Source organism: Sitophilus oryzae, unplaced genomic scaffold (assembly GCF_002938485.1).
Source record: "Sitophilus oryzae breed Bouriz unplaced genomic scaffold, Soryzae_2.0 scaffold_360_pilon_pilon, whole genome shotgun sequence".
NCBI classification, from domain to species: domain Eukaryota; kingdom Metazoa; phylum Arthropoda; class Insecta; order Coleoptera; family Curculionidae; genus Sitophilus; species Sitophilus oryzae.
In genome coordinates, this window is record NW_022146930.1 from 187,439 (window position 1) to 204,411 (window position 16,973).

Here is a 16,973-nt window from a genome sequence, read left to right on the forward strand (position 1 = left end):
TTCCCCCCAAACTCAACCTTATCAATATTATTCTACTAGAAATCGAAATGTGAATATAAATTTTAAAAACAAAAAACGATTTTAAAATGGCTGACAATCGGATACGTGTTAAGAATGGCGGATTTCTGTGTCCGACTTAATATGAACTACCAATATACCAATTCCGACCGGGTCTCCAACATTAGTCGTCTCACACGACCGAAGTCATCAAACCGGACGACCGGCAATCGTATTATGACGTATATAATTCCAACGTACGCCACGTTACCTCACTTTGCGTTTTGCGTATCAGTGATTTGTGGATTTGTGCAACTATATTTTAGTTTTTGTTTTCTCGTTAAAAAAAATGGGCAGCCACTTTTTTAAGCCTAACCTCACACTTCGGAGGAGGATGGGGTCTGCTGGTGTCCTAAGCTAAAAAATGAAATTAAGATGCACCAGTGTAATACAGCATCTCTTCCGGATAAAAAGCATTTACGGGTGGAGGCAAGACATCACTACTACTATTATTATTTTGCAAAAGCCTCGACCTCTTTCTGTAAAATGTAGATGAATGTCTAAATGCCTTTTTAGTGTTTTTTTAGGCATAATAAAAATTTAAGTTTGTTTACAAAAAAACTTTTATTAGGTTATATTCATGATGTTCATTAGGTCGCAAATGCTACTTAATGGGTTGTATTTACGGACATAAATAGAGATACGTAAATTAGGTTATAAATATGAACATAAAATACAACAAAATATAATTGGACGTTACTTTAGGTATTATCAGTGAGACGTATCCTATTCGGACAACGGGTATAGACGTCGGGCTAGTTCAAGTATATGTACGTCGTGCAAGCCAACGTGGGAACGACGTTGGGAAATTAATAAAAATGGTACGTTGTTATTTTGTACGTCGACAGATCGTTGGATTTACCGACTCGGATCCAACGACGTCGCTTTTAATAGGAAAGCGACGTCACAGGTCGTATCACGAGCACCCGACCTAAATTTGCACAAAGTCTGACGTCGCTTCAGATCAGATTTAGTTCGAAGTCAGATAGATGCTACTTGGGTTTTTCTACTAATTGGTAATTTCTACCTCTAATTTTTACGTTTTGAATGCTTACCTCGAAATTACTGAAAATAGAGGTACAAACATCTACTCTAATTGAAACAACTGACTTATTTCACTAATTTTGAGCTTCTGAGTAAAGGTTGAAAATTTATTATCAAAAATTTAAATTGAAAAAAAAACAATAATTGATAAAAAATGGACGTTTTTCAGGAGGACATCGAATCAAGTTTGGACATCATTCACGAAGTGTCAACCAACAGTTTGGGATCTCTTTGCGTGACCGAATCCTTTCGTTCTCTCAGCGTACCTCTGGACACGCTGAGGTTCGAACCTGCCAGACAAAAAGCAGACTTGGCAGCCACGCTTCTACAGGACTTGGGACTGGCATATCACAATGGTGAGTATAGTCTTAAAAATTGCACAAGTTTTCAAAAAAAAATTCCGAAAAAAATTTCTGTGTTTCTGAGGTTGCAATATTCTGCCCCCCAAACATATTTGCACTTATTTAAGACTCACCCTGTATATGGCATCTTAATTCTCGTTAATTCCTGTATATTAATATACAGGGTGGTCCGAAGTGTATTCCGGAAACTTTGGCAGCTTATTCTGCAGATAAAAATAAGTAAAAAAGTTCGTATAAATGTACTTCGTAAAATGCTTAGTTTCGGAGATACAGGGTGTAGAAGTTTCATTTTTATTTCGATGTTTCATTTTTATTTCGATTTTTTCCAAATAATTTCTGAAGTAACGTCGATATTTGGATGATAATTGGTGTCTGGAAGTTTTTTGACATGACAAATTCGATTTTGATGTCAATATGAGTCCTATTTGTAGGGGGCGCCACCTACATGTGTTTTAACTGTTTTGAAGAGTAATAACTTTTTGTCCGTAACTGTATAAAAGTACTGAGTAAAAAAATATACATTTCCGTGACTTTTTACGTAAAAAATGTCTCTTGGTAAAAATCGTTACTAGCAGCCGTTCTCAAGATATTTAGAATGGAAATAGTCAATACATGTCATTATTGACAAAAACTAAAAACGTTGAATAGATAGTTATTTGACTGAAACAGTAAATTTGGGAATTTTTTTTTAATTGTAAATTAATCATAAATTTTTCTGCGAAAAAATGATAAAAAAACAGCTTCTGCTCGAGTTTCTGTTAAACTTTTGGCACAAAAACATTTTAAATTTATGATTTCAGTTAAGATAAACATCGAATCGCTATGGGACTTGTCGATTAAACAACTATATGAGAAAAGACTGACAGAGAAAATCCAAGTAAACCCAATAAAAGCAGAGGATAGCATAAATACCTCCTGGGAAAAACTAAAGAACAACATCAAAGAGGCCGCATGTGAAGCTTTAGGCACCCGGTCTATAAAAAGAAATAATAGCACCAAAATAAATAAAACTCCGTGGTTCCGTCCAGAAATTAAAGAAAAATGTAGAGAGAAAAAAATAGCATACCTCAACTACAGAACATTACGCACACGAGAATCATTCGAAACATATAGACGAATCCGAAACGAGACAACAGCACTAGTAAGACAAACAAAAAACCAACATTGGGAAATTTTCTCTAAACGAATGGAGAGTGACTTCTACGGACTTCAAAAACAAATTTGGCGCTTTATAGGAACGCAAAGAAAAGAGATTAACGAGTTAGTTGAAACAAATCACATAGCAAGGGAATCTTGGATTGATTATTTGTCAGAACTATACAAATCAGAAGAGATAGAGGTTGAACTAAATACACCCGAAATAATGACCAACGACAACGTACAGATTGAGGCAGCCGATATAATTACAACCCTTCGAAAGCTAAAGAATAGGAAGAGCCCAGGGCAAGATGATATCCCAAACGAATTACTTACATATGGCAGCCAAAGTCTCATAGAGCAGCTAACATCCCTGATTCAAAAAATTCTTTACCAACACAGGATACCCGATGAATGGCGAACCAGCACCACTATCTTGATGTTTAAAAGAGGAGATACGAAGCTGCCCTCAAACTATAGGGGCATAAATCTTCTAAGCAGCACACTAAAACTTACGACAAAAGTGATAACAACCAAAATAAACGACTTAACATGCTTAGCAGATGAACAGCAAGGTTTCAGATCGGGCAGATCATGTACAGACGCAGTTTTTGTCATAAGACAGATAACAGAAAAATCAATCGAATATAACAAACCAGCGTATATGTGTTTTATTGATTTAGAAAAAGCGTTCGACCGTGTGCAGCTAAGAGACGTTGTACACCTTCTTTACAATAGGCAAATCCCACACAACCTCGTTAAAACCATACAAAACATATGAAGCGAACCAAATTCAAGCTAAAATTAACGGGGTCCTGACCGAACCAATAAATGTAGGCTGTGGTATCCGACAAGGTGACTCCCTGAGCCCTCTTCTTTTCAACATCATTATGGACGAAATAATAGGAAATGTACGTTTACTGAAGTGATACAGTATGGGCGACCAGGAAGTTACTATTCTATGCTATGCCGAAGACGCCGTATTGGTAGCTGAAAATGAGAACGATCTACAGCGCTTATTACATCGATTTAATTGCACTGCCAAATCACTTAATATGATAATATCGACCCAGAAAACTAAATGCATGACGACATCAAAAGTACCACTAAGATGCAAACTGGAAGTCGAGGGCAAAGTTTAAGTATGTAGGCATAGAAATCTCAGGATATGGTGATCATCGAAGGCAACCAGAATAGCAGGATGCCTGAATGATACAGTATGGCGAAATAAAAACATTGAGGTGGAGACTAAAGCGAGAATTTACAAGGCAACGGTACGACCAATAATGACATACACTGCAGAAACTCGACCTGATACAGCGAAAACTAAACAACTACTAGAAACAACCGAAATGAGAGTACTACGCAGAATAGCTGGAAAGACGCTTCTGGACGGGGACAGAAATGAAAGCATAAGAAGAGCGTGCAAGGTGGAAAATGTAAATGAGTGGGTACTAAGCAGAAAGGAAGAATGGAACGAGCATATCAGCAGAATGGACAACAGAAGGATAGTGAGAGTTGCACGCGACAAATCACCGCTAGGTCGCAGAAGCTTAGGACGTCCACGAAAACGATGGAGCGACAACTTGTCAGTCTAACCGGTAGAGACGACGAAACCAAATAGGCGATTCGCCTAGTATGAAGAAGGAAGAAGAAGAAGAAGATTTCAGTCTAATAACTGTTTAGTCAACATGTTTAATTTATGTCAATGATGACAGGTATTGATAATTTCGATTCCAAATATCTCGAGAACCATTAAGCTTGATTTTCATGCATCCGTTGTCCGACGATACGATGATACGATATTAATTTTATTGGTTGAATTTAAAGGCTTCGATTGGTTAACCGTTTTTAACCAATCGAAGTGTCGATTTTCATGCATCCGTTGTCCGACGATACGATGATACGATATTAATTTTATTGGTTGAATTTAAAGGCTTCGATTGGTTAACCGTTTTTAACCAATCGAAGTGTCTAAATTCAACCAATAAAATTAATATCGTATCAACGTGTCGTCGGATAACGGATGCATGAAAATTAAGCTTTACTCGTAGCGATTTTATCCAAGGAACTTTTTTTACGTAAAAAATGTCGTAGATGTATATTTTTTTCTCGGTAGTTTTATACAAGTAGCCCTCTACAAGTAGGAGACATATTGACATCAAACTCAAATTTCTCATGTAAAAAAACTCCCATACACCAATTTTTATTCAAATATTTACGTTGCTTCATAAATTATGTGGAAAAAATCGAAATAAAAATGAAATTTCTACACCCTGTATCTCCGAAACTAAGCATTTTAGGACATACATTTATAAGAACTTTTTAACTTATTTTAATCTGTAGAATACAGAAATACACTTTGGACCAGCCTGTATATTAATCCATTAAGAAATAGATGGATTTAAAAATTCATTAAAGGTATATTTTTTTGACTTCCAAAACAACATGCATTTAATATTATATTTATTAATACAATTTATATACAAAAACAAATAATGAGTTAATATGCACAAGAATTAGTCATAAAATAAAAAAAATATTTCGTTCATGTTTCTCCTCAGTTTTGAATTATGTACCTAATCATACTCATTATGATTGAACAATTATTATAAAAATTAAATATAAAACAATACGAATAACATTCATAGTTGTTAGAAATAATAATTGTACTTAAAATTGATCTAAACCGAAAAATATCTTGCAGATATAATATAAAGTATGAGCTAATTCTAAAAATAAATTACTTAAAATTAAGATAAAAATCCTTTTAAAGAAAAGCATTGTTTTAAACAATTCAAAAATTAAATTTCAGTTCTTTTCTCTTAAAATACTGTTAAAATAATTATTAATATCTCATGGGCACCGTTGGTTGCACTGGTTCCTTGATCGAATGGTTCCTCTTAATGAAGTCTTGCCTTACTTTCAACTCACTGATCAGTGCACTGTTTCCCAAGAACGCATCCCTAGCAGATTGTCTTCTTTCTATCGAATCCATACCACTATTCAACCTCCTGGGTAACATTATAGGGAAATGCCCAGCTATTTCGGCCTCGTGATACCCCACGGGCTGTCTTTGACCACCCCACCTATGCAACCCAGCCATTTCTGTATCAGAATTTCTATTCTGTGACAGGTTATAAAGTCCGGGAAAATGACTGGCTATCTCTGCATCGTACCGGCTGATTTGGGCACTCGGTACACGACCAATGTTGTTTCTTTGGTGTCTTGGAATGACTGGATAGTGTCCTGCGAGTTCTGCTTCGCTGTATTTATCACTTTCGTATGAATCTACCGAGTTCAGTCTATTATGCATCATGTTTCCGTTAAGTAGCCTGTTATTGTCTTCCAGGTAATTGAAGCTTGAAGATTTTGAACTCGATTCTACCAGGTCAGGTGTGGTTAAAGCTGTGTGGCTCATTGTGGTCGAAACCGATTCAGAATCTGAAGCTCCGCCTCTATTCATGTCTCCCTCAATATCGTTTACGTGTCTTCTATGTTTTCCTTGTCTTTTTCTAAGCGATTCCATCACTTCCTTGTTTGCCTCCTCGCCTGGTCGTTGTGGAGGCGCCATCAGAGGTGTATTAGGGCTCAAAGTAGCCCAAATTTGTCCTGTTTGAGTCACAATTAATCCTTTCTTTTTCTGTTTTGGTTGAACGCTAGACCTTGGTGTTTCTTGTGCTTCTTCTGGGGAAGAGTTTCTATATACTTGTCCTGGAGGTTGTGTGTAAGGAGTCCTGTAATGCGATGTTTCAGAAATTCTTGTGGAGGTTGGTTTTGATAAACTGCTCCTTGTGGTTGGGGTTCTTCTGAAGACGGGTTTCGGTAAACTGGTCTGGATTGTGGTATTGCGGGAGCTTGTGGTTTGTGTCTGAGTGGTTGGAACATTGCTCGGGGAATTTCTGTTTGGATTGGCCTGAGAGTTTGTCTTGGTGTTTCTGGTTCTTTCTCTTCTAATCTGGGGATTGGTTTAGCGGTTGCAGGATTACAGGGGCATTCGAATTCGTGCTTCCAAGCAGCTTTACCGAAGTAAAGAATTTCTTCGCATCCTGAATACGAAAAAAATAAATAAATTAGTGCTAGTATCATCTACAGACAAGGCATTTTCTTACCATATCTCCTAAATGAACAGGGAAACATAAACAGGGTAGCTATATTTTCGTATGCATGATTTCGCACTGAGTTTGGTGGTCTTCCGCTGTTTCTCACGCATCTAAAACATATATTCTCATTTTGTGACTGAGAATAGACAGGTTCACAGTTGAGGTAAGCTTTGCATATTTTGCAGGTAAGGAAACTCAAAACTTTATCCGGTACAAGTAGCAAACCAATTCCTAAAACAAATTTGAAATAGTATAGCACACAATTATTTTGAAAATTATCTAGGTTTATATTTTTGTTTTTTTTTAAAAAGAATTCTAGGTTTTTTTTCGCTATGTAGAGACATTTAAAACTGACGACTAATACGTTACTATGAAGTGTTTAACATGCTTACTTTGATTTTCCTCTGGAAAGCGTCTTCTTCCTTTGAAACAGGAACCTGGATGGGCGAAAAACAGGATGCAACAGCCACCGTAACTGCATTTACTTATGTGGTACGGGGCATCTTTCCATTCTGACACATTGGGACAGTGGTTCTGCCAATTTATACAGGGATACACAAAATTTGAGGCTAAGGCTTCGTAAGCTAAGTTTCTGAAACAATACAAAAAGTTTCGTTGTAATATTTTCCAAAAAAAAGGGATAAAATTACAAACAAAATATATAAACGCTCAAGTTGTAGATATTAGTTTAGTTTTAATCATCTGCTGATGATGCTAACGTGTTTGGCGAAACACACATCCAGTGCAAGTGTTTTGGCGAATTAGTGTTTTATTTTGCTGTTGTAACACCAAACGTTCCAACCCTCAACTGTAAGATATTACTTTTTGAAATTGTTTAAAAATTTATTTGTAACGTTTGAAAAATTTGCACGTTCTATTCGGAGTAAAGCTTGATTTTCATGCGTCCGTTATCCGTTGATACGATGGTTTAACGGCGCTCTGATTGGTTATAGCGTTTTTGCGTCACATTTCATCCGTAAATTTTTTACTTCAGCCCGTCAACGGAGAAAGATCGTACGATAACGGACGTTTTGACGCTTTTTTGACAAATTTAATGTAACCTTAATAAAAATATAATAGTACAAAAGCTGGCAACGTCGGGAAAACGAGAATTTTAGGAAAACTTGTTCTTTAATATATCTTTTGCTATGCTCTCCTGACCAAAGTGAGGGCCGTCTGGCTGCCGATAAACTACTCGGTTCACTACTGCGCATCATATCTCTACAGGGTATCGTATTTTCGTGTGGTTTATAGGATTTCCCGTTTATGGGTAGAGATGTGATTTTCACATAACTTTGTTACTTTTTGATGAAACTAAATATGCTACACATATGTTTGTCCTAGCTTCTTTAGTTCCTGAAATACAGAGCGAATTTGTGATGCGCAGTAGCGAACAGATGCTGAATACAGATATGATGCGCAGTACTGAACGCACTCTCGAGCATAGCAGAATATATATTAAAGAACCAGCTTTCTTAACATTCTCTCTCGAAAAAACCTTGCTAGCTCTTAGACTATAAGTAAAACAGCGAAATCGTTATGGAAATAAAAATATAAAATGACAAAAATCACAAGCAAATCGTACATTGGATGAATGGAGGCATGAAATTGCAACAAATTTATCAAATGCGTAATTTTCTAACCAATCGAAGTCTTTAATAAATTCAACCAATAAAATTACCGTCGGATAACGGATGCATGAAAATCAAGTTTAAATTGTACGTTTTGGGCTTAGCCTGTAACGTGAAACGTACAGAGTCGCCCCAAAAAGTGTCATGTCTACTCCTAATAAAACAATGAGGTATTTTATTTACCACCACATATGTAATACTGATATTTACCTGCAAAAAGGTCTTTTCGAATTCTTGCATCGTTCGCACAGTATATTTCCGTCTGGCAAAAGAAAAACTTGGCCCCCTGATATTTGTTGTCCGCAATAAGAACAAGGATTTTCTCGAAGAAACGAGAACGGAATTTGTATCTTGTCCATGCTAAAAATAAAAAGAAAATAAGAATATTAAAAAAAAGTCTTTGGAAGAAATAAAAATATTTAAAACATCCATTTAAAAGTAACTGGGAATTTATTTTTCTGTTTTTTTTTTCAGAGAAAAGATAAAATATTATTTATGCTCCTTTAGTGCTATTGGAGTTGACTAATCCAGCTTTAGCTTTAACTAAGTTTTATTTTTTAACGAATTTGTTACTATATGTTCGTAAATAATATGAATTTATAGATTTAATATGCCACACCTATGAAGATTTTTAGTTTAGTAGTTGATATCTCTAAATTGCAATATAGTTATAAATAAATAAATAAATGGCCTTTATTCTCAATTTTTTTTATATTTTGTAGTCAAAGGTAAAGTAAATAAATAAAAGAGAATAGAAAACAAGTATACAAATTATATTGTCAGTCTTATTGTTTAAAATAAACTTTTATAAATGTTTACAATGTCAAAGAATAAAAAAATAAAAATAAGATTCAAAAATATTTAGTAAGTTTATAGTAAATATAGTAATAGCAAATATTAGACCAGTGTTTACAAGATCAAAGTCGATTATCAAAATATAAGTCATTTACGGCGTAGAAAGCCTCGTCTAGTAAATAAGATTTCAATGCTTTGCAAAATGTAGAAAATTATGTTATGGATTTGATTTCAAATGGCAGGTGATTGTGCATTTTTTTCGAGTTGTATAATATTGAACTTTTAACTAACTCTGAGCGTGGGGTGGGTAGATAAAGATCTTGCTCCGCGTTCCTGAGTGGATAAGTGTGAGATGGTCTTTCTTGAAAAGCTCATACATGCTTACGTATTAGGCAAACGGATTCGAATATAAATAAGAAAGGAAGAGTTAATATTTTAATTTTTTAAAAAAAGTCCTGGCAATAAGTTCTGCTGTTTAGTCGCAGTGAATATCAAACAGCTCTTTTCTGGAGCTTCAAAATACGGTCAAATTGAGTCGCACAACACGTACCCCAGAATGGAAGGGCATATCTGAGGTGCGACTCAAAAAGTGCATAATAAACAGTTCTAGCCACTGACGAGTTTAGCTCCTTAGAAACAGATGCCTATATGCTCCTTAAATCAACTTAATAAAATATTTTAGATATTTTTTTTGAAATTTAAACTAAAACATTTTCTCAAAATATTTAAATTATTCTGGCAATAGCACATCAAAATCTAAACTCAATCAGTGTTTTACTACAGATTGTTAACTACTAAAATTACTGTTTATTTTTCTGCGTATTTCCCACTCCTGATTATATCTAATATTACTTTAATCTGTAAATAATTGTATTATAGTAAGTTTAATTGAGATAACGACCATGTAATGTTGTTTACATCTGTTCTAATTACGTCTAAATTTTTATTACAATGTCAACAAAATTACGCCATCTGAATAAATATGATTCAACTACTACTGTATAAGTAACTAAGGTTGCAAAATCTGGAGTAAAAAAATTGAAAAGAGGGAATTAAAATAATGTCCATCCTAACTCCATCCAAATGATGTTCTAGTTAAATAAAGCATATGACGATAAAGCTTTTTTTTTACTTTCTGATAATTTATAATAAAACTAAATGATTATTACCAGTTTTAATAAAAGTTTAGATTCTTACTATACCGGGTGTTGCATCGTCGAGCGGGACATAGGAAATCCCATGTAAATTTTATTGGGGTCAATTATTGGCTCCCTAATTATTTTAGAGAATAATTCTATTTAGGTTTATTGAAGAGCACTAAAACCCACATTCAAAAGAATAACTTTAGATATTTTTGATTAGTTCGTTTCCGAGTTATCGCCGATTTCTTTTTAAATATTTCTCCTTTCTTATGGCCCTGTATTTACTTATGAGCACCAATCAAGGTAAAATATAACTGTCAAATGAAGTTGTCATAATAGTACCTAAATTAATAAGTTATTGAATATTGTAATAATACTATAATTAACCTTGTAATTGATTATTTTATTTTACTTTAATTCATATTAATTTGTATTTATAAATACATCTTTAAGATTTTCGATGTAGGAATGAGTTTTCAATAATAATAAAGCACTAAATAGGTAAATTTCTGAAATGACAACTTCATTTGACAATTATTTTTTACCTTGACTGGTGCTCATAAGTAAATACAGGGCCATAAGAAAGGAGAAATATTTAAAAAGAAATCGGCGATAACTCGTAAACGAGCTAATCAAAAATATCTAAGTTATTCTTTTGAATGTGGGTTTTAGTGCTCTTCAATAAACTTAAATAGAATTATTCTCTAAAATAATTAGGGAAGCCAATAATTGACCCCAATAAAATTTACATGGGATTTCCTATGTCCCGTCCGACGATGCAACACCCGGTATATGAATTTACAATTACCGAGTGTTAAAATTAAAATTAAAATATCTATCTTTTTTATTATTTTTAAAATAAAATAGATTAATATCATAATTTTATGTATTTGGCAATAGTTTACAGTACGCTTTTTGTGTGTCATGTACGAATAATATCATAGTTTTATTATCTTGTATTTATTTATTCATAAATTAAGTTGTTAATAAATAAATAAATTTAACCAAACGGTTGCCATATATTAGACCATTTGCTATGTTCTTAGATTTTAAGTCCCAAACATCGCTCCTGAGATTTTGTCCCGCTAGAATAACCATCCGCCGCACAGTGGAACGAGCTTATGGGAGCGGTTGGACATGAGGTTTTCTTCTCAACACTTTTAATCCAAAGGACGAAAAAATGATTTTTATATACCGTAATAATGTATAAACAGAACAATTTTAAATTTTAATGAAAGAAAGTGGTTGACTCATTACAAGCCATCTACAGGGTGACCTAAAAATATAGTATGTTTTGGAAAAATCTTAGAATTTTTAAATGCTAATAAACTTTGCCAAAATGTCGTGAAATGCTTTAGTTTTGATTCTTTTAAAAAGAAATATCTTTAGATTTTACCACTGAAATCTAGGACTACTGATACCGTATTATAAAAATATAGTTTTTTATAATCATCTGCTGATGATGCTAACATGGTTAGCGAAACGCGCGTCCAGTGTAAAAGTGAAAGTGTTTTGGTGTATTGTGGTGATTTAGTGTTTTTATTTTGCTGTGTAACACCAAAGGGTCCAACCCTCAACTGTAATAAAAATATGACGCATATATTTATGTGTATATTGTGTATACTGCTTATATTTTCCTATTTAATATAATTTTGCTAATATCTTCGGTTTGAAAGAAGATATCAAGATGCGGTTTTCACTGATTTTTTAAGCTTTCGTTACTCTTTACTGTCAGCTAAAATTACATATACCATCGCATTTAATTTTTTTGAAAAAACGCGCAATGTTTGTTAAATTGTAAGACAGCGCCCCCTAGCGTCTACGTTCAAAAGCTTACTATTATTGTTTATATGGTATAATATAGAGTAAGAAACGCTCTTTTAAACGAGCCCCCGTTAGTTGGATTCTGTCCATTCAGTCCGGAGTTATTAATATTTAAATAAAAACAGATCTAACCTTCCCCCACCACTTTATTTTGGTAGGTAGGGGAAAATGGTTCTAACAAATAATATTCAGAATTTACTGAAGATTATGAAGCTATTATTTATAGTACCACTTATCTAGGCAAAATTGTGTAAAAACTCCATTTTCTTATTTTTCTATAGCAGTTGCACCCTCTAGCGGCCATTCTACAAACTTGAAAATAATTTCCAGCAATTTCTCATAGCCTCTTTAGTTATGAATATTTTTTTCCGCAGGCCTCACGGCTAATACTTTCCGAGATATAGCCGAGAGCTATTCTTAGTGGGACACCCTGTACACTAACTTTATTATAAGCAAAGAATATAACAGTAAATCTACGCACTAGAATATTTTTAACACAAACAAAAAAGCTCAACGCTGCACTTTAACCCTTTTTCTTTTTCCAATAGTTTATAAGTTTTCCATATATTTGTAGCACCCTGTATCTGTTTTTGATTTAAGCGTCATTTTGTATTTATCCAATTAATAATTAAATATTAATAAATTTATAAGAAAATAAAGATAATTTGACTCTTGATAAAGATAATTTGATTTATTGGAATTGAAAAGGTTTTTGATTTTAGTATAGCATGTATTAGTAATATATTAAATGGAAATTTTTAGAGGGGGGCAAGCTGGGGCAAGATATTAAATTAGTTTCGTTATTAGAAAGGCTTAATCTACCTTGTGACATATATAAAGTATTGGCCAACTTTGGCCATTTTTATTTTTCTACATACATATTTTTTGCTACTAAATCTAGTATTTAGTAGCAAAAAATGTTTATGTATCTCTTATATACAATAATTGTTCTCCCAAACTTTTGTGACTATATATATCTTTTATTTTAAAGTGAAAACAATCGTTTGCACTAATATATGTATGGTTAAAAAATTATTAATGTCTTTGCCACTTTTTATAAAACTAGGTTGTTTCACAAGAAATGAATACCATAATTAAGTCAGTGTAATATCTTCATTTGAAACTTTTCAAACAGACATATAATTAAAAATATTTTTTTGAGTTGGATAAAATATAACGGTCTGGACTTTAAGTAATTAAAATCTTCTACCAAAATTATTTAATTTAAAATTTTATTTTTAAGTCAATGTCCAACATTTTATATTGTGTCTTTCCACCGTGCGCCGCACTGGAGCGCTGGTCCCTGCGTGACGTAAGCATCCACGGCGATTTGACGCGATCGAACAGTCCTTTAGAATATATACAGTCTTTGGGCTACACCATAATTGGAAATGGTTGAATAAGCTGAACATGATGATGATTATAATCTATCTCCCTTAATCTTTTTATTCAAAGATTTCAAATTCTTTTAAAGGACTCAAAGACAACATGCAGAGCCACATTTATTCGCTAATGTAAAACGGCAGTTTGAGAAACAACACGCCTAAAGGAAAATCGAGAAGAACGATTTTCTTGAGTATTTTTTGAAGTTTTCCGTGGCGTTTGTCTGAAATTGTTCCACCAATAAAGGCCGACTGAAGGAAGTTGTGTGCCATCTGCCATCATATCAGGATCGTATTTTTTCCTGTTTAAATCTGAAAGAAAATGTGGAACGATTTGTCTTTATCGTCTGGGAAGTAACGACTTGGTTATAAATCTGACATTTTTTGACGGGAAGTAGACTCCAGTTGAGCTAAGAACTTGATACATAAAATAAGCGAATATATACATATGTTTTATGTAAATGATCGTAAGCCGAGAAGCTGGTTATAATTATTATAGCTCAGAGTAATTTTACATATATTTTTCCTTAATTAAAAAAAAATATTACACTATATTTTATTACTTTTTTCCATAGCAACTGTTAAAACATAGACAAACAAATAAAAAGAGATTGGCATAGATAAATGCAACAAGTTTAGATAGGAAAGCCCGTAAAAATTTTAGGTCGCGAAATTATTTTGGGTCGCGACCGTTATATGCGATCTGGCGCTGCTATAGCGATCGCCAAGAACAACGGCAAACAAAAACAGAAATAATTTTCTCTTGTCAAAGTCAGAATCTTCAAAAATCATAAAATCTGTCAAAATCTAAACCGCTCTCATTAAAGAAATTCCGAAAAGTGTTTATAACGTCCATTTTCAAAGTAATTATTTCTATCTTGTTGTTTAATTCGAGTTTTATGAATGAATTAAGAGTTTAATTCAAGTTTTATTTACTCCAACTGGTGATAATTGTAAAAAAGTGGCACTAAGAACTTAAAAAGCTGTGCTGTGAACTGTGAACTGCAAAACCATCGTGGATCGTGGCATAACGTCGGTTTCCAATGTTTCATAGGTATTTCATACATATCCTTATATAAAATAAAGTTTCTTGTATGCAACATACTGTATTTTATTTATAAAATTAAAAGCAAATAATAATAAATTTGAATAAACAATATTTGGCGATATAATTCCGGAAAAAGCCGAACCGCTCCGAACTTTTCAAATGTTTTGGGTCGCGACCGTTGCAAGAATAGCGCCAAATAGTGTTTACATTATCCTTATGGGTACTTTCCAATCTAAACTTGTTTCATTTATCTATGGAGACAGGCAAATTAAATGGCAAAGAGAGGGACAACGTTCCCGTAGCGCAACTCAGAACGCAAAATTTCGTTCTATTTATGTTGATCTGCGCATTGCGTCTATTGGGCCCACTATCTCATTCTAATATAACAAGAGAGAAAGAAGCAGCCATATAAAAGGTAATTTCTAAATAGAAATTAGAACAATCGCCTTTTGTTTTCGTCATCATGACAAATGACAACCAAGATGACAACATCACGACAATTCGTCATGTTTGTTAATTTTTTTTAGCGATTTACCTTTTTTTCTAAACTCTCCATTTTATTGACTTATGAATATGAATAGGGAACAAATTCCTTTGTTCCAAATAGGTATTTATATTTTGTTACTTATAATTTTAGGTTATACTATTTGTTATTTTATTTGCTGCAGGAGTCAGTATCATCTATTTTTTATATGTATTGGTGCCCCCTTTCTCTGATAGATATGTTAAAGACACCCGGTAAAATAAAAGTAAGTAGTTATATTTATCATCTTATTAAGAAAAAAGTAGAAGTAGTAGTGTCAAAAATATTTGGAACCTCTCTTAACATAACAAATTAAGACAATTATTTTTTTTCATTTTTTGGGTAGGTAGTTTATAGCTGGTTTATAGTAACCAGAAACTTTATTAATATACCTATTTTACTTTTGTTTTAGGATTAAAACTGGACTTGAAAATGGTTCAGGATCATGATTCTCGTAAAGTCTTCTTTGCTTGGATATTTACTTTGTTATTGCAATTAGGCAGTTTTTTCGAAAATGAGATTTTTAATGCCCTTTAAAAAAATGGCCGATCGTTTCCTGCAACAGTCAGTTCTTCTGCATTTAAAATTGGTAGGTGGGTGGAATAAACACTGTTATTTTTTGTTATTATATTATAAAAAGTTTATTTATTTTTATGTATAAATAAATATGTTAAACAGTACAATTTTTGCTTTTTTTTTATAATTTCCCTTATAATAGTAGTATTCTTTCGTTCTGAAAGAAACTGCAAATTTTCACTTACACTGATTTATTCCCTACATCACGTTCCCTTTATCTTGTTGGAATCTTGTATCTTCTGGAATAAATCAGTTTAAGTGAAAATTTTCAGTTTCAGAATGAAAGAATACTACTAATAATGGCTAATTTAAATATCCCGCCAGCCAGAATGTGCGATAATGTCTTACGATACGTTTTATACCTACCTCTTTCTTTTTCATATAAAGCAGACATAATAAAGAAAGAAAGCTATAAAGACGTGCGTCTTGCCATGGTCCTGCTAATTGGTTTCAAAATTGTTATTCTGTTGAGTTGCGCTACGGGAACGCGGTCCCACTCTTTACCATGGGATTTGTCGTCTCTTTTTATTTGTTTGTCTATGATATTGACTCAAAACTGACAACTAAAGAGATCTTTATTTTATTTGTCAAATTATATAGAAACCAACGCCAACCCAGCACAATATTTTTTCTACTCGTAATAAATTCTTTGAAATAATAATTTCTGAATATTTTTTAAAACGTAACTCGCTATGGAAAAAATATTGTTTTATACACGACGATAAAATTGCATTATTGTCTCTCGAAATTAATTCACTCACGATTTCATCGCTCGTGAATTAATCTTTTCGGTCGACGATAAAATACTATTTTATATTTTATCGTCTTGTATAAAAAATAACTATTATCTGATTTAAAAACAGAATAGAACCAAAACTATTTATCTGAACAAGGACATACCTGTTTACTAACTACTTAAAATAGTGTTTTAAACGACTTAAATCACATATACACTACACCGACGAATATTTGTAATCAACAAGAAGGCGCCATTTTGGAAAAACCATTGTTAAAGATAAATTTTAATTATTTACAACCTGTGACTTAACTCTATTGAACTCGAAATAATAATAATAGATATTACAGCAGTAAAATGATATAAAGTTATTCAGATAAGTCAGTAAACAATTGACGTATTTTTATTAGAAATATTCGAGCAAATTCTTCGAATAAATTTATACTCATACAATCAAAAATTTTTTTTGAGAATTTAAATGAATCTTTCCATCTAGAAAACTACAAAACGACAGTTTGAGCTATTTGATAATGTTTAAAACTTCTCCTACATCCATTACTATTTTCGCAAGACAACAATGTCCTATATTTTTTTTATTCTACGCCTTTTAATT

At 33.0% G+C, this 16,973-nt stretch overlaps 2 protein-coding genes across 6 annotated transcripts in view; one reads left to right on the top strand and one right to left on the bottom strand.

Annotated features, from left to right (window-relative positions):
- Positions 1-16,973, top strand: part of LOC115885079 (probable G-protein coupled receptor CG31760) — a 204,491-nt gene that overhangs the window by 66,990 nt on the left and 120,528 nt on the right. For all 4 annotated transcript variants that reach the window (XM_030903849.1, XM_030903847.1, XM_030903848.1 and 1 more), the window contains one exon: positions 1,271-1,457. In XM_030903849.1, coding sequence (XP_030759709.1) covers positions 1,271-1,457 — 187 coding nt within the window. The remainder of the gene's footprint in view (positions 1-1,270; positions 1,458-16,973) is intronic.
- LOC115885080 overlaps positions 6,120-16,973 on the bottom strand; it is a 28,970-nt gene continuing 18,116 nt past the window's right edge. Inside the window, exons 1-5 of one of the 2 annotated variants that reach the window (XM_030903852.1) lie at positions 16,525-16,676; positions 8,545-8,694; positions 7,096-7,295; positions 6,713-6,934; positions 6,120-6,649 (exon numbers count right to left, since the gene is read on the bottom strand). In XM_030903852.1, the coding sequence (XP_030759712.1) occupies positions 6,228-6,649; positions 6,713-6,934; positions 7,096-7,295; positions 8,545-8,693 (993 nt within the window). In that variant the 5' untranslated portion in view covers position 8,694; positions 16,525-16,676 and the 3' untranslated portion in view covers positions 6,120-6,227. Of the gene's footprint in view, positions 6,650-6,712; positions 6,935-7,095; positions 7,296-8,544; positions 8,695-16,524; positions 16,677-16,973 lie in introns of those variants that run through there. The other variant, XM_030903851.1, reaches the window with a different exon arrangement.